The sequence below is a fragment of the Thamnophis elegans genome, chromosome 9, assembly GCF_009769535.1.
Source record: "Thamnophis elegans isolate rThaEle1 chromosome 9, rThaEle1.pri, whole genome shotgun sequence".
NCBI classification, from domain to species: domain Eukaryota; kingdom Metazoa; phylum Chordata; class Lepidosauria; order Squamata; family Colubridae; genus Thamnophis; species Thamnophis elegans.
Genome location: NC_045549.1, coordinates 52762693 through 52780213, shown reverse-complemented (window position 1 = coordinate 52780213; position 17521 = coordinate 52762693). Strand labels below are relative to the sequence as shown.

At 35.2% G+C, this 17521-nt stretch overlaps 2 protein-coding genes across 4 annotated transcripts in view; one reads left to right on the top strand and one right to left on the bottom strand.

The window, feature by feature from the left end:
• Positions 1-9193, bottom strand: part of ASB5 (ankyrin repeat and SOCS box containing 5) — a 35050-nt gene extending 25857 nt beyond the window's left edge. Inside the window, exons 1-2 of one of the 3 annotated variants that reach the window (XM_032224374.1) lie at positions 9137-9193; positions 1049-1342 (exon numbers count right to left, since the gene is read on the bottom strand). In XM_032224374.1, coding sequence (XP_032080265.1) covers positions 1049-1244 — 196 coding nt within the window. In that variant the 5' untranslated portion in view covers positions 1245-1342; positions 9137-9193. Of the gene's footprint in view, positions 1-1048; positions 2805-8310 lie in introns of those variants that run through there. The other 2 variants (XM_032224372.1, XM_032224373.1) reach the window with 2 other exon arrangements.
• A 150-nt stretch (positions 9194-9343) lies between these two features.
• Positions 9344-16473, top strand: SPCS3 (signal peptidase complex subunit 3). The gene is made up of 5 exons (XM_032224548.1): positions 9344-9788; positions 11034-11107; positions 12354-12430; positions 14588-14703; positions 16063-16473. The coding sequence occupies exons 1-5, from the start codon at positions 9646-9648 to the stop codon at positions 16193-16195; spliced, it is 543 nt and encodes a 180-aa protein (XP_032080439.1). The 5' UTR covers positions 9344-9645; the 3' UTR covers positions 16196-16473.
• The last annotated feature ends 1048 nt before the right edge of the window (positions 16474-17521 follow it).

Here is a 17521-nt window from a genome sequence, read left to right as displayed (position 1 = left end):
TAATATATTATTAATGGGAGACACATAGTTTCAGAGCAACCATGAGTAGAATCTGGGATATATGATAGAAAATTTCTCCCCAAATTGACATTCGTCTTAGGATTTTTTTCATAAAGGTTAAACATACATACATTCATTATATTCTACCAAAAGATATGTTCTCAACATTTTAGCATTTGCCCATACTGTTAATTATTGCTGTCAGTTCCCAGGCAACACTTGTTCATAAGAACCTGCATTAAGTTACATATAAATTATAATCTTGCTAATTTAATCATTTTGCTACATACTTGTCAGATCTTTTTGAATATTAGAATATATATTTAAAATATTTATGATTTGCTGTGTTTTTAAATTTTAACACAACAGACAAAATAACTGTATATATCCATTGAATTGACTCCTCAATTCAAAGGCTTGTGCGGGGAGTTTATTTGGCAATAATAAGAAAGCCCTGACATTCCCCCCCCCCCCAAAGACGTATAGACTACAATGCAGCCTATGAGATTTCCTCGTAGTCTCCCATCCAAGTACCTACATACAGTTATGGGAGAAGATACTGTCAAAAAGTCAGCTATAAATCTAGTATAAAACTATATGGCTATTTATTAGAATGAAATAATTGGCTATTCTAAATTCAGCACTTACTAATAATTCTGAAAGATTGCAGTATTGCTTGCTATATATATATAGAAGTAAGACTTGAGGTGGATATTAACTGAAAAGATGATTAATTAAATTTTGGAAATTTTATTAATGCCAATTATTAGTATATTTTATAGAAAATTAATAAATATATATTTACAATACACAAAGAATAGAAATATTAGATTCTATCAGTTTCATTTAAGTTCTTTCCTATTAAATGGTCTGCTATACATGAGGAGCAGAACACTGCATGAAGACAACTGATACTTCTGAGTGTAAAAACAAATGTATGAATGCAGATAACAAAAATCGATATGGATAGTATGGAGAACAAATGCTTAACAAGGTATTTTTATAAACCTGGCAGATCAGTAACAACAAATAATAGAAAGAAGCATACCTTGTCCTTGAGGAGTTCCATAAAACTCAGCAGCTATTCTTGCTGCCTCTTTACGATTCCCCTTTACAATATAGAAATGACTGAGTATTGCAAGACTGATTTTTACAAAAAGTTTAAAGCAGAAAAGTGAAAGTATTGTAAAGTAGACATTGGATAGTTGTTGGGCAAAAGGCCGATTTTCCTCTACAACAGTCATTGCTGCACAAGTGTCTTTGTCAGTGTTTAGAAACAGCTCTGAAATATGTTGCTAAGATCATATGGCTCCAGCCAGACACTCCTAGGGAACAGCTGGTCCTGAGGAAAGAAAATATCAGCTGGTCATGATGTGTGCAGCTCAAAATATGAGGATTATTTATACTGTAAAGAGCATTGAGTTCAGTAGCACTCCCACTAGCTTGGTGGTATTCAACTGAAGAATACATACAAACAGCTTCAAGAAATCAATTATAAGGGGCTGGTTTAAAAGGATAAGTGCAAGTACATCAGCTTTTGTGCTGTTGAAGAATGGATCTCAAATTGTATTATTTACATTATATAACGTCAGAAGGAAGAGCAGCCAAAAATGTACCATTCTCAGTTCAGCTAGCATTCAATTCTCTTTCTCAAGATATTCTAGCTCCCGTTGTTCTTTTTAAGTATCCTGTATCCATGAGAACTTCTGCTTCATCGATCAGCTATACACATTTGAATAGCATAAAGCATATTAAAATGCCCCTTATGAGCTGTCACTGTTGTTTTAAATCTTTGGCCTAGATGAGAATGTTCTCAATGAGTTACTCATACAGATACAAGTATACCTACTCTGATACAGGATTGTCTATTCTTATATTGCTGTGCATAGTCATGGTTTTTCTCCATGGTCTTAATTTTACTCACCAGAATTTTAGACAGGATTCCTTAATACCCTCAAAGGATGGTATGGCAGTTGATGCTGAATAGATCTTTTTTTTGGCTACATTCTACTGCTTATTTTATTATAATTTTAAAATGTATATGGGATCCTTCAAAATGAAATTTTCCTTGCAACTTAAGCTGCTGAAAATTCCAATAACAAAGGTTATTGCACAGTAGATGATTAAGGAAAAATTAAATAAAAGAAGGCCAAACTAATGACAAAAGATATAGTTACCAGCTTCAGAACTAATAATAAAGCTATTGTGGTGGATATCTTCTGTCTTTGGGATTGACTATTAACAGTAAATGAATCAGCAGTTAAGAAATATGCAGCAGATTAGCCCTCAGTTTCCAAGGCCTAGCAATGAAGGCCTTGGAAAAGATCAATATGTCAAGAGGTACCAATACCTACAAAGATCGGGATCATGCAGGCAATGTTTTTTGTGTACTGCTATATGGAGGCAAAAGTTAAGACTTTGGAAAACAAGACAAAAACAGTATTGGCACTTCTGCAGACTAATGAGAATTCATACTGAGAGCCAGTTTGATATAGTGGTTAAGGCACTGAAAGCAGAAAACCATGACTTCGTGTCCAATTTAGCTATGAAAGCCAGCTGGGTGACTGCGCCAGCCACTCTTTCGCAGCCCAACTCACCTCCCAGATGGTTGTGGGGAAACTAGGAGAATGAAAGGGTATTAAATGTTTGCTGCCTTGAGTTACTTTTATAAATAAAAAAAATAAATACATACATGCTACATATCTCTAAAATCGTGGGAAGAGCACTGTAGCAGAGATAGATGGCCACAGGGTAAAATTTTGGCCATGGAAAATTCTCTGGAAAAGGAGAGATAATGAGATTTGCCCACATGTAGCTTCTAATGTAGCCTGTATGGATAAGATTTGCTGAATTTCATTTCTTAATTGCTTTTAAAAGTTTCCCCTTAACTGCTTTTTAGACACTTGGAGCCTTTGAAATGGCAAGTTCTAGAACACCAGGGGAGTTTCCTTCAATCCTTACTGAAAGTAATTTTAAATAAATGGTTAATAAAAAAATAATAATAATGTTAGAATGAACAACAAAAGGGTAATTTAGAATGCTGATTTTAGGTTATAAATGAACTAAGACTCCAGATGAATTTGAAATAATTATAAAATAAATTAAGTAGTAATTGATTATAAGAATCTTCTAACGAAAAAAATGATATTGTTTTGAATTATTTAAAAAAAACATAAGATGGGGCTTTGAAGTTGGATACTAGAAGGAACCAGAAGGAACTAAAGAGTATAATTAAATTTTGCTTACTAATATAGAATGGAGGAGATCAGTTGTATTAGAGGATATTTGTGAATATGGACCTATGTGTTAATTTTAAAAATGTCTGCCACTACATATACTGTAGATTGTGTTTAAAAGATATTATGGAAAAGGAACATGTTTTATTGGACAAGACTGAAACTGATCTGAAAGCAGATGTAAAAGTGATAGGTACAAAATGATACAGAAAAAGACCATGGGATAATTTCCCCCAGCCAACTTCCTGTGGCTAACTCACCATGGCCAACTCGTCGCAGCCAATTCAATACAGCCATTTCAGCTGGGACAACTCGCTGAGGGACAATTTAACAATTCTATTAAATTATAAAATAAAACATTTTAAATTTTGCCATTCACATTTCAGTCTGTCCCTCCTTTTGCACCTTTTTTAAAATGATTATTCCACCATTTCTTTGATATTAATGTAACTCTTGTCCCGCAGAGACTTGACCATGGCAAGTTGGCTGCAACAAATTGTCATAGACCCGGAAAAAGATGCTACAATGGATATACAAATGAAATTTGCTGATAACTTAATAATCGAAATAGATTTATTCTCATAATTGCAAATACAAGCAAGATATGGAAAAGATAAGTGAGAGTTTTAATATGGGAAGCAGAGTTGATACTCATGGGAACAGAAGAAAAAATGATCAAGAAGTTATTTAGCTATCTATTACAAATTAGATTGGAAGAAGAAGAGGTTAAGGAAATAATGATAGCATAGGCAAAAAAAATTTGGTTACATGATCAAGTTAGAAAAATGGCAACAACTATGGGAAAGGAATTATAAATTAACTATGTCAACAGCATATAAAGAAAATTTGTATAAAATGTTTTACAGATGGCACATGCCACTTTAAAGATTAGCAAAGATGTTTAAAGATAAATCAGCAAAATGTTGGATATGTCAATAACTTCCAGGCTAGTCCACATGTGGTGGACATGTTCAAAAGCAAGGAATTATTGGATTGAAATAAGAACATGGTTAGACAAAATGTTACATTAAAGTATAGAGTTAAGACCAGAGGCATTTTTATTAGGTATCTTAGCAAAGAAATATAAGGAAGAAGATACATATTTTTTATCATACACGGTGGACATACAATGAGGCCAAAAGATAATGGAAAATGATTCAATCATGGTTGGAACAAATGGTGGGAGATCAAATTTTGTTTAAACCAGAAATTTTTCTCCTAGGCATAATACCGGAGGGGTTTAAGAAAAATGTACTCTATCTAATTATACATGTACTAACTGCGGCGCACATAACTTTTGCGCAGTATTGGAAAAAAGAAAATACACCATCAGAGCTAGATATAATCAGAAAAGTGTTGGCCTGTGCGGAAGCAGATAGCCACACTCTTGAACTTAAAAATAAAGGGGCATCAGAATATTTTGAAGTCTGGAACAGATTTTATGACTGGTATAAGACAAGGTGGCAAGACTGGAACAAACTGTATATATTGTGATTGGACAGAAGGATAGATAATGCACTAAGTAGGCTAATAGTTAATGGTTGAGACTAATTGTGTATAATGTGAATGTATGGTCACTTCGACTCTGCGGTACTGCATTGTTTTAAATGTAAAAATAATAAAAAATATATTTTAAAAAAAGAATTGTATTTGCACAAAATTGGAAAGCAGATAAGATCCCTTTGGAAGGAAAGATAATTTTAAAAATTGGACTGTGAAGAATTGAATAGGTTAACTCAGAGAATAAAGGATATAGAGGAATCAGTATACTTCAAGACGTGGGGAAGATTTTATGATTGGTTAGAGAAAGAATATGAATAAGATAGAAAAGGAAGCAAGAGAGAGGAATAGAAACTCAGACAACAAACTATTAAATGAAAAAGGGTGGAAGAGGGGGAAACTAGAAAAGTAGCAAAGTACTAATATATAAGTATATATTCAAAGAATGAGACACAGGTAAAAAAACAAATTGGAAAATATAATAAGGAAAAAGGAATGTAAAATGGCAAATATAAAGTCAGAACCGGGTTTGCTGGAATACCATCCCAAAAATACACCAGATGGAAGAGGAAAATAGGCAACCACAACAATAGAAGAGAAAAAGGAAGAAAGAGGAGAGGAAAGAGAAAGAAGAAAGAGGAAAGGAGAGGAAGATTGGGAGGGAAAGGAAGAGGCGGAGAGAAGGTATGAAGGGGAAAGGTTAGAGAGGAGTAGGGGAGAGGAAGGAGAAGAAGGAAAAGGAAAGGAGAGGAGGAAAGAAGAAAGTAGAGAAGGGAAGGAGAAAAGGAAAGGAAAGGAAAGGAAAGTAGGGAGGCAATAAAACAAAATAGGTGTATGGGATGGTAAGCAAAGCAATCCCGATGATATATTTTAATTTTTTATATGGAAAAATGAATGTTTAAAAGTGTTAAAATGTGATAATAATAACTATGAGAATGTATACTTGTAAATGTGTGTATGAGACTAAAATAAAAAAAACTTTTAAAATAATAATAAATGAAATACATTTACAAATAACAATCCAAAAAAGTGACCTGGATAACTCTCCTATATTGGATTTGCAAAAGTCTTGCTAAAGCTTTGAAGCGTTTTGTGGGAAGAGACAAAGAAAAAATGAAAATAAATAAATTCTAGAAAAATAGTTGAAAGATGAAAGTTCAAGATTGTTAAAAGGAAGGTAATGTTGCTTTATATGATCAAGATTAAAATAGTTATGTTAATTCTGATAATCCTTATATATAGTATAAAGAGAATTTATAGTGTATTTGCATAATACCCAGCTTTTTTGAGGTAGGAAACTTGTTTTAAGGGAAATCCACTTCAGTGGTTGACAGGTAAATGATGCTTCAAGTGGTGGGTTACCATTTTTTTTACTACTGGTTTGGGCACCCTTCTGGGAGCACTCACGCTCGCAATGCTTCTGCGTATGCACGGAAGCGTCTAAGCACGTGGGCGGAGCCTCCTGCCACCGCTACTATCGGTTTGGCCGAACTGGGAGCAACCCACCTCTGGATAGTTTCAATGTCTCTGATTTCATTCCCCTTTATCCCAAGCTGTCCTTTATTTGACATATGTTTGCATAATTCTGTCTTGGGGCAAGAGTTGCCAAGCATTCCAGCAATATCAGATCAGACAGGTGACTTATCTATACAGATAATCCTCGACTTCCAACAGTTTGTTGAGTGACCAAAGTTGCGGCACTAAAAGTGTAACTTATGATCATTTTTTACACTTTTAACTATTGCAGCATCACCATGGTCATGTGATCAAAATTCAGACACTTGGCAACTGACTCATATTTATGACTGTTGCAGTGTCTCAGGGCCATGTGATCGCCTTTTGCGACTTTCTGACAAGCAAAGTCAATGGGGAAGCCAGATTCACTTAACCATGTTACTAAATAACTATAATGATTCACTTAACAATTGTTAACAAGAAAGGTTGTCAAATGGGACAAAACTCACTTAACAAATGTCTTGCTTAGCAACATAAATGTTGGACTCAATTGTAATCACACATTGAGGGCTACCTGTATGTGATGAAGGAAACAGGCTTTTAATCAGATCAAGGTCATAGAATAAATAAATTTAGACTCTTAGCTACCCTTAGCTAAAAAAAGCATGACACCAATTCTATTTTGGACTTTTCTGCAAATTTCATGGTGGGAAAGAAGAAGCTGAAACATGGGAGAATAAGTTAAAGACAACAACAATAAAATTGTCTCACGTTAAGACTGTAGTGGAAAGGATAATTAATATTCACCAGAATGAAGAGGAAATTGCTCCAAGAAGAAAACTAACTGAAATATCACAAGGAGGATTAGCCAATCATTTCTTCTGAAACTCATGGATATGTTTTCTCTAAAGATATTCTAATGTTCATCCCTCTTCCTACAAACTTTGGAAAAGTCTTCTTGAAAGATTGGACTGAATTATTCCTTACAGATATAGAAAAGGCACTATTGTGTTCGTGGACACTCCGCTGCTAGCGAAGGAGGAACACTTTTTTTCTTGCAGAATTACCTCATAAACATAATTTGTTGCAGAATCACACACCCAGATATGTTGTGACTATAGCCCTAAGAATGTACAAGTCAGCTGTCATCAATATCGTATGTCTATTGTTCCACTCAGTTTCCATCTGTCATTGGCTGGGTAGCAAAGAAATTTTTCACTGGTGTATCATGCCACATGGAATTTTCTGAGAGCTTTCTTTCCCCCTAGCATTAGTTTCCTCTCTACATGTAAAAAATGTTGGACTATTTTCTTTTTTAGTGGACTTCAGTTGTACTTCCTGCTCTGTACTCTGGTCTACCAGCTATTATCAGTGTGTATGTGTAATTATGTTTGTTATAGTTGTCTTTTTAGTAAAAGACAATTCCTTTGAGATGTTATTGAAACAGATTTTCCAGTAGTTTTCCAGTAGTGGTCAATATGTAATCATAGTCAGATCTTCAAAACCTATAGCTAAGAACTATTGCTTTAAAATATAAATAAGAAGCCAAAGTACTGTGTCTTTGTTGGCAAAACTTTAGGTACGTTAAGATAATCTGAGCTGTCCAGATCAACAGGAGATGGCAATTAATAGTTTTCTGCACTTCTTTGCTACCATCTGGTGTTTATTTGGAGTTTTTCTGGGTAACTTCTAAACCAGTTTAGTGAGATTGACAGGTGTTCCCCTTTAAAGCATATGAAAGGTTGAGAAAAATTAGAGTAAAATACAAAATCCATTTTATATGAGCCATGGTCACCCAGTGGCTAGAGTGCTGTACTGCAGGCTACTTCTGCCGATTGCCAGCTGCTGGCAGTTCAAATCTCACCAGGCTCAAGGTTGACTCAGCATTCCATCCTTCTGAGGTGGGTGAAATGACCCAAATTGTTGGGGGAAATATGCTGACTCTGTAAACTGCTTAGAGAGGGCTGTAAAGCAGTATATACGTCTAAGTGCTATTGCTACTATAACTGTGCTTTATATTTGTGAGATATAACCTGCCCCCCCCCCCAAAATCTTTCAGCTAATGGAGTTTTTCTCCCCCCAAAGTATTTAGGATTACATCTATAGTCTTAACACTTACTTTGGCAAGCATAAAGGTAGCACCACCGGTTCCTGGAAAACTATTTGCCTCCTTACTCGATTTCCATAGTTACTTTTGACACCATGAGAAACTACAGTATTAATGCATTGCAGTACTGTATTAAAAAATATCTTTTTAAAAGGAATATAAAGTTCCATTATTTAGTAAGCTTGCAACCGAACTCTCCACACCGAAGTTGGAGACAGATTTCTTTTCTCTTTAAAACGCATTTTATTGTGCCGAGAAAGATAAGTAGCTGCGTTCCCTGTCGAAAACTTGCCATTTCAATGTCAGCATGTTTAACTGGGTTACTGCAGCAGTGAACATAGCCGGGAGGGGGGGAAGCTCAACCACAACTTCACAGTAAGCTCCTCCTCGCTATTTTAGATTGAGGCAGGTCCTCCCCAATAAGCTGCGCCCAGTGTCTTTCCAGGAGCATCCCAGAAATAAACGAAAGCAAGGCAGTTAAGAGCCTTTTGCGTCGCAAGGGGGTGAACTTTCCGCTACGACCCTGCTCGCGGCAACAACCCTCTCCGAGGGAGAGAAAGAGGCCGTTCACAGGCGGTGCAGACGGTGTAGAGAAACTCCGCCTTCTCCAACCAGCGCCTTCCCAAATGTGTTAGGGTAAATAAAAATAGTCTCCAATGAGCCTTAATGCGTTTGGAGTTTTTAGTTTTCTTAGCAATCATTCCGAAATGACTTGACATTGTTTCCCCAATGCTGTTAAGAACTCCATAGCAGCGAAGCAAGAGATCTCAAAAATAAACCTGGGGCTGTATCAAGGGCAAATACCCTGGATTTCCTTATCTGCCAAAAGCTTCCTTACTCAATTCGGTGTTCGCGCAGGTCGCGTCTGGGGTCACCTAACTAAGCTTGAAAGCAGTATTTCGCTTCAGGCGGACTTCCGGTCATTCTTAACTTTGCTATCTCTATGGAGGAAGTGGAGCGAAAGATGGATGCTGAGGCTCATGGGACTTGTAGGCAGTGGAATCGAGAGGGGATTTCCGCCTATGGGCGGGCTGAGGCGGACGAGTGCTCTTTGGGCCCTCCTCTCGCGGGGTGGTTGGGCGGGTTCGTTACCAGGCAAGGTGCTACGTTTGGCCTCCCTTTCTCTTCAATCGCAGGCAGCGGCGGTCCCAGCGGCAGCCTTTTCCTTTCAGATTCAGGTCCTCGTGCCTCTGCCTAAGTCGAGCCTGCCTGCCTGCCTCCCTTTCCGTTACTCCGGAGCTGAGGCCTGTCCTTCCCGGAGGGCAAGAAGCAGCAGCAGCAGCAACGGGCAATTAATTGCTAGCTCGTACGCGTGTGTGTCGTGAGGGCTGGAGGGACGGCGGGGAGATGAACACCGTCCTAACTCGAGCCAACTCGCTCTTCGCCTTCTCGCTGAGCGTGATGGCGGCGCTGACCTTCGGCTGCTTCATCACCACCGCTTTCAAAGAGCGCTCCGTGCCCGTCAGCATCGCCGTCTCCCGTGTCATGCTGTGAGTGTGTGGATGAGGGCGGGCAGCGGCACAGGCGGCCCTTCTCTGTCCCCAGAGACGGAGATCAGCAGCCCTTGTTCCCGCGTGAAGAGGGGGGGAATGGAGGAAAAACACAATCAGATGCGCGTTTCTGCTCCTCAAAATTCTTTAGGGCGTTTGTGAGTCTTTGTGGAACCATGATGCTTCGGCTGCTCCAGCTGTCATAGAGTGACCTGAGTTTTCCGGCTGCTGAGTTGCATTGTGGAGTAACGCCCCCCCCCTTTGTTTAATCCGTTTTCTAGATTTCTGTCCTTGCCCGGTGCTTGCTTTTAATATAAAGCCTTTATATAGTCTCACAGGAGTTGATGGAGAATAATACTGAGAACAGCCTCTCCTCCTGGTTGGTTGTTGACTTACATTTTATTCCACTTCTTTAATCTATAGCTGCTTAGTTCACATTTATATATTGCCCTTGCAAACTTCTCTAGCTCTTTATTTTCTTTCAGTTAGGTCTTTAATCTAATTTTTCTTCAGATTGTCAGTTTCAGAAGTGTGGCCTTTCCTTCCTGTTCTGTCATTTCCTTTTTCTTTAAGCCAATGAATGAACAACACGAACCCTCCAGTGCTGTAATCTGCCTTCTGGCAAGCTCCCTTGAGAGTGTATGCACAGAAAGGCAATTCAGTTTAAACATCAGTTGCTGTTTATATTGACAGCTTATTGGCTAAGCATATCCTAGTTTCTAAGAAGTTAGAAAAGTGTAAGATGAGTGTTATTTTGTAATATATTAACCACTGCATGAATGAAACAACGGAAATGCAGAGAAAATACCTTTATGATCTTTTCTTATAGTGAGCCATTTGGGTGAAAAATGTAAAAATATGTCCAGATTCTGATTGTATAGTAATAGTAAAAATTGTAAGTGCTAAGAAAACTAAATTATATGCTTGGCTATCACAGATATTAAATTCACATTTACTTGGCATGTTTTGAATAGGTTTTTTTAAAAACAGCTGCTTAATTTAATGTTGATTCCCAGTTAACTAGCAATTTACATTGTGTTGATTATACTGGATATTTATAATTGCTTGTTGATTATAAGAAATATTTAAGATATTTTACAAAAGCAAAAATTATTTTTGCCTACAAATCTACAAATAAATGTCATGCTTCTTAGGGTTATTTAACAGAATAAATTACATCTAAAAGAGACTGTAAGAAAGGAATACATGAATAATATTGAATAATACTTTTATTTTATTTCATAGAAAAAATGTAGAAGATTTCACTGGACCAGGCGAAAGAAGTGACCTTGGAATCATTACTTTTGACATTAGTGCAGATATCCTTTATGGCAAATGTTAGCATTAAGAGAATAGAATGTCTTATTAGCTTGAATAGAACAGGTAAACTGACATAAACTCTACCTCCTTCATTTGTAGCAAGCAGTGCGAGGGACACATCCTCCAAAATTGACAGATGTGAATATTAATGTGTGAACAAAACTCTATAATGTTTTTAATTTCAAATGTGATGGTCCATTCAGATGCTTATGAAGTTTCAAATTGGTTGTACTTGAAATCTTATATTGAGTTTTCTGCAATATGTAATAATGGGAATTGAACACTTGGATTTTGCTTTCTCATTTATAAGAAAAAGTGGAAGCAATAGTTAAGCATAATTCTTTGATGCCATAACCATAGAACTGAATACAGCAAAGATGCAGTAGTAGTAGATTTATTTCTATGCAAGTTTAGTGAACAATATAACACCAATATTCATTTCTTTGGCTATTGTTTTGACACTTTTTCCTGATGAATATTCTTACACTGCATACTTCCTGCATTTGACTGTCTGCTAACAAAGTTCAATGAACAAAGTAACAAAGTTTTGCACATGGCAACTTGAAAGTTCAGCAACATAATAGCATTGTTATTAATCATGTTTGGAAAAAAGGAGGAAAAATAGTCAGTTGCATTCATTGTAAATAGAAAATAATGCAAAAAAAAGGAAATAGCACAGAATTTAAAAAGCAGAAAAATTGAAAAATAATAATCTTAATACCAACTAGATAACAGTCTTTTTTCTTAAGTACATAATGATTCTCATGCTTTCCCCCTTTCCCTCCAACTAGGTCTAATCAATGGCAGGAACAGATCTACTTGCTGTTTCATTGAATAATACCAGTCTCTATGGCATTGAGGTTTTTTTTTTTTTAAAAAAAGCTAAGTACAGGATACTAGGGTGCTCAAAACACTGTGTAATGAAATTATCTTTTTCAGTTCCCAAATCAAAGTAAACTTGTGGACTGTATGTTCTGAACTCGTTCAGAATATTTTGTATACTTCTCGTGAGCACTTTCTCTTTTTTCATTTATACTCTCATTTATATTTATACCAGCTTGTAACCAGCAGGGCTTTAGGGCTTGTTGGAATGCTTTGAGTTTGAATAATGTTCTGGCTTGCCAATCTGTATGTATAGTTTTTTCTTTCTTTAAATAGCAGCTTGGCTTGTTGAGATTTGTACTGAATGTGAATGTTTGAAAAGAATCATATTCTGAAACAGCATATGTTCCTTACCTTTTTCACATCTGCAAAGTATATTTGATTGGAACGTGAAACAGTTATTTCTATATTTATCAGCAGAATATTCAACAAAAAACAATGTAAGTGTGCATTTAACAATGTATAAATGGGAAATCATACTAGATTTCATGCTATTAGAATTACTGATCTGCATAACAGTAATACATAGACAGATATTTTACATTCTCCTCAATCATTAAAATAAAACGTAAAATATATTCTGGCAATAATTAAAAAGCAGCAGTTGATTACATTTTGAGGTTGTTCTTTGATAGACAATTACGTATAATGCATTGCAATTTGCACCATTTCATTTTCCTGAATTAACTATTTATTTATTTAGGAGAATTTATATGGCCGCCCACTCACTATCAGTGACTCTGAGTGGCTTACAAAAATAGACTATAAAATGTGTATAAAAGTTTATCCATATTCTGAAAATTAATTTACCTGACAGTTCTAGCTTGAATACTGTTTGAAAAATTTTCTTAATAGAAAGGAAGCAATTTGGATTTCATGTATTGGCATTACAATACCATCTAACTTCTGTTTCCAAAATTTAACTCTATCTTAATCAGAAAGGACAGCAATATTTTATATGATAGAGATTAGCCATTTAATCCCTCAAATCAGAGGGCCCCAAGGGATCACCACAGCCTGATGGCGACCACAGTTTATTCAGAATCAGTCCAAATCTGCATTTGTGAAAGTAGCGCATGCACATGAAACCATCCCCTCTGCGTCCCCTTGCACTGCTACCACTACCAGTCTGCCATGTTAGAAAGTTTGGAGACTTTGCTTCAAGTGGTCTTATAAAAACAGACTTCTGCATAATTTTAATTTGCATAGTTTTAAATTTTTAACTGTTTTTCTATATATATATATATTTTACAATCTGTAGTTCACCATGACTTATTAAGGAGATGAGTGACATATCAATTTAATAAATTAATTAATACCTAATCTTTATGTTTACAATATTATGGCTTGAATCATGATACTATCCATAGCATCATTGCAACTATTTATAATTTTTCTTCATTTATTACAATTTTCCCATGCCACTGTTTCTAACGAAAGGTATTTTTCTAACGAAAAATACCTTTCGTTAGAAAAAAGTTTCTAATATGATACTTCCATACTTTTGTACATTTTGCCAGATACTGCTGTATTTGCATAGTAAACGTGTAAACATTTATTTAATTTCATTTTCTGAATAATATTGTAAGCAACTTTGAGTAAGGTACACCTACTGTAATAATGTTTTTCATAGTACTTACTTTTATACTAATATCTCAAAACAAATAGGCTTTAGCATTAAGCATTTAGTTTATTTCTTTATTGATTTTTTATGATGCTTCCAGAGAAATTATATAGAAAAAAGTATGGCTACTGTTGTTATATGTAGGTTCAACCAAATCTGTATATCCAGAGAAAGACAGTATATAACAATGTATATAACATAACAATGTATGCTAGATGAAACATTTTTAATCTCTTTGGTGATGCTATAGTTTTGCTGAAATAAGCAGTAGTTGCTTTTTGGCTCAGAAAAACAGTTCTAATTCTAGAAACTCTTAAGATAATATTTTCAAGTATTACTTCTAAGCTTTTAATGGTCCTAGAAAATGCTGCACTTCAAGAGTGCAAGAGTAACCTGCAAATTGCATGTGGCCTCCTTTTTTTAAATGACAATTTTATTGATTTTCATGTAGAAGACGCACATAAAATCAGAACTTATAAAAAGTATTAAAACAATTGAAGGTAAACCATGCATATAAAAGGTATAAAATAATGATCCTGCAAAGAAAAGCAAGTAAGTTAGAAAACAATACATTAGTAATAAGATTTTTAGCAGTGCATTTTTTTCTTCTTTTTAAAGGTTTTATGTACCTATTTTTAATCATCATTATTTAGAATATGTCCCTTCAGCTCTCAATTGTCTGTGAATATGTGAATAGGAAGCCCTTCAAAAAAACCCTTTCTGCCTCTGTTTCAGTGGTTGCATACAGCTTGATATTAAACATATTTGTTTAATTTACCTGAAATTACTTTAAATGTTGCAGAAAAGATTTAAAAATTGCAGATTAATGTTCTACTTCCAAGTGTACTGCATTGTACTTACTAGCTGACTTTATTTAAAATTGTACTGTGAACAAAATCATCAAATGATGCTTTCTTAACATATATATTTTATATTGGTTTTGTTGATAATAACTTTTTAGTTTTTATTGTAGGCATTGAATCAAGTTGTCCTTTGGGACAAAATTATCTTGAGAGGAGATAGCCCAAAGCTGCTTTTGAAAGATATGAAATCAAAATATTTTTTCTTTGATGATGGAAATGGCCTCAAGTGAGTAAATTTCCCCTTACATTATTTATTGATATATATCCCAGAATAAAACTATAAGCAGTCATACAGTCTTCAACAGTATATTTCTATTACATCTGAGCCTCTTCAGCAGAATATAAGTAATCCTCTAACAACAATAATTGGGACTGGAATTTTCATTGCTAATCAATGCACTTGTAAAGAGCATCATCATGCGATAGTATCACTTAACAATGCCACTTTTGGCAGTCCCCATTGCTGTGGTTAAGCAAGGATCACAAGTCATTAAGCAAGGACCTCCTTGATACTTCCTGCCAGCTTCTAACAAATGAAGTCAATGGATAAGCTGGCATAGCTAGGCCCCATGGGAATGACTGCTGCTTCCTGTGGGAAGGTGCACAGGTAACTGCCACAGTGCTGCAGACTCATGTAATTCATAGCCAGCTTTTCAGCAGATAAAGTGTAGGAGAGCAACTTTTCTTGTGGGAAGCTGGCAGGAAAGTCACAAAATGGTAATCGTGACCATGGGACACTGCAACTGTCAAAAGTGCAAGTTGGTTGCCAAGCACCTGGATTGCAATCACATAACAGTTGTTGTGCTGGAATGCCTAGAACTTTGAGGACTGGTCATAAGTACCATTGTTCAGCACTGTCTTAAGTTAGGACAGTTATTGAATGAGTGGTCATTAACTGAGGGCTATTTGTAAATAGATACTTTTTCTTTCGAGATAACTCACTATGTTGACCATCTATTTAGAAATGCTGAAGTATCTATTGTATCTAATATAATTTACAGAAGTTATCTTTATGTATTTTATAGACTTGCTTATGAATATTAAACTGACTATAAGTCTTGAATGTCTAGTGAGTTCCCCCGCATTACATGACCACAATAAAGAGATGAAGGTTTCATTGTTTCTCAATATGAAAACTGAACATTACAGCTCACAATCAAATTCTTATTGATTGGAATTAATTATTTTTTATGATGACATGCATATAAGGCTATGTAAAGCATTTAAAGGCATGTTTCATGAATTGTAAAGACACAAACAAGGTGCTTCTCAAAGGTCTGACAAAGGTTTAGTTGCTTCAAGGACATTCCTGGGTATATGTACTTGTTTGTATACAGGCAGAAGCCTCTGAGTGAATGTGCATGCATGTGCATGAATAAATTAAGACCCTTGAATCAGCCATACCAAGTGTTCTAGAAACATTGATGCCTCAATATTTTGAGGAGGGGCCCTTACACAAATGCCATGTCATGACACACATCCTTTAAATGATTTGCAGAGCAGTTATGCATCATTTTACTTACTGTAGCTTTTCTTGTAGCTTAAAGTAATTAAATGTTTTTTTTTAACTCTGTTCTAATTGCAGGGGCAACAGGAATGTCACTTTGACTCTCTCATGGAATGTCGTACCAAATGCAGGAATCCTACCTCTCGTAACAGGAGCAGGACACATATCTGTTCCGTTTCCAGATACTTATAAAACGGCCAAAAGCTATTAAATTATTGGGCTGTACCTTGAGTAACATATTTTTATACTTGTACATTATAAATTTTATCAATTTTTAGTCTCTTGCCCGCTGCAATTCAAAGGTACTGTACTTAATTTCTTTAGGCTTAGCTGAGAGGGAGGGACATTTTGTCAGATTTGTTTTCAGTTAAAAAAGATAAAATTCCAATCTCGAGGAAAGGTGGTTGTTTAAATTTGAGCAAATGGTTTTGTGTTTACTATTGGGAGAAAATACCTTTCTTATGAATAAACTTTTTGAAATCACAAACAGTTTGGTTTTGGTATAGTATGAGTTATTTTTTCTTCCATTCTTCTATCTATCTATCCTTATTTGAAATTTCAGTATTGCCACCATGGCATATTGTTATGCAGAAACAAATTTTGAGTAACTAGTCAAACTGAGCATTTACTGAAACTCATTCCTTTATTAAAAAAAGCTTTTATAAATGAAATGGAACATGAATAAACTTTCTTAAAATGATGCAGCATCCTTTATAAAAGAAAAAAAAATACGTTACACTTTTTAGGAGTTGTATTCCGGATTGATATTGCTACAAAAAATTCAGGTGGCGTATTTTTGTGGAATCAATTTTGAATCTTAGGGCAAAGATTAAAGTAGCTTTCACAAAAGCTGTAGTGGTTGAGATTAGAGTAGATACACCATATATCATTTAATTTAAAAATAAAATTCCAATTCTTAGATAAAACTGAGCAAAAATTTAACTTGTGCAGTATTGACTATGTAAAATATTTTTATTTTGTTAAAAAATCTTATACTTTCCATTTTTTTATTTGTTTCATTCTTGTTTTGCTCTTCAAAGCATTGATCAAACTATGTATTCTGATTCCTAATCTATTTGGATAGTATTTTTAATTCATCCCTATTGACAAATGAGATATTTAAAAACTACACATTTTCTCTTACATTACAACTACACACATTCTCTTACTTACATTATACTCCACCTAACACACTTCATGTAACCCACACAATTAATTAAATCATAACATACCCCAATCTTAATATAGAATCAGAGGCTTGTAGAATCTCTTGTACCCACGTGTAGCTGATAGATCAGAATAAACAATATTTTCTGTATACATGCATAGATGAAGGACAAAGTATGTGTAAATTCTGAAAAGTATTTTTTCTGAACCATTTCAACACTTGCCATGATCTAACCTTTAGATTTCTCTAAGGCACTGTTGCTTATTGTTTCTAAGGAAAACCTTTTGGCTGCATAGAATCATTTTATTTCACTTCAGATGCTTCCCAAGTGCCTGCTTTCCTTTTATACAGCATTTTTGTACTATAATA

What these genes read in the sequence shown, in the direction of transcription:
- SPCS3 (XM_032224548.1), top strand. Translation starts at nt 9,646, where the DNA reads ATGAACACCGTCCTAACTCGAGCCAACTCGCTCTTCGCCTTCTCGCTG. An exon ending in AATATTCAACAAAAAACAAT is followed by an intron (nt 12,431 to 14,587) that starts GTAAGTGTGCAT and finishes TTTTTATTGTAG; the next exon opens with GCATTGAATCAAGTTGTCCT. An exon ending in GATGATGGAAATGGCCTCAA is followed by an intron (nt 14,704 to 16,062) that starts GTGAGTAAATTT and finishes TTCTAATTGCAG; the next exon opens with GGGCAACAGGAATGTCACTT.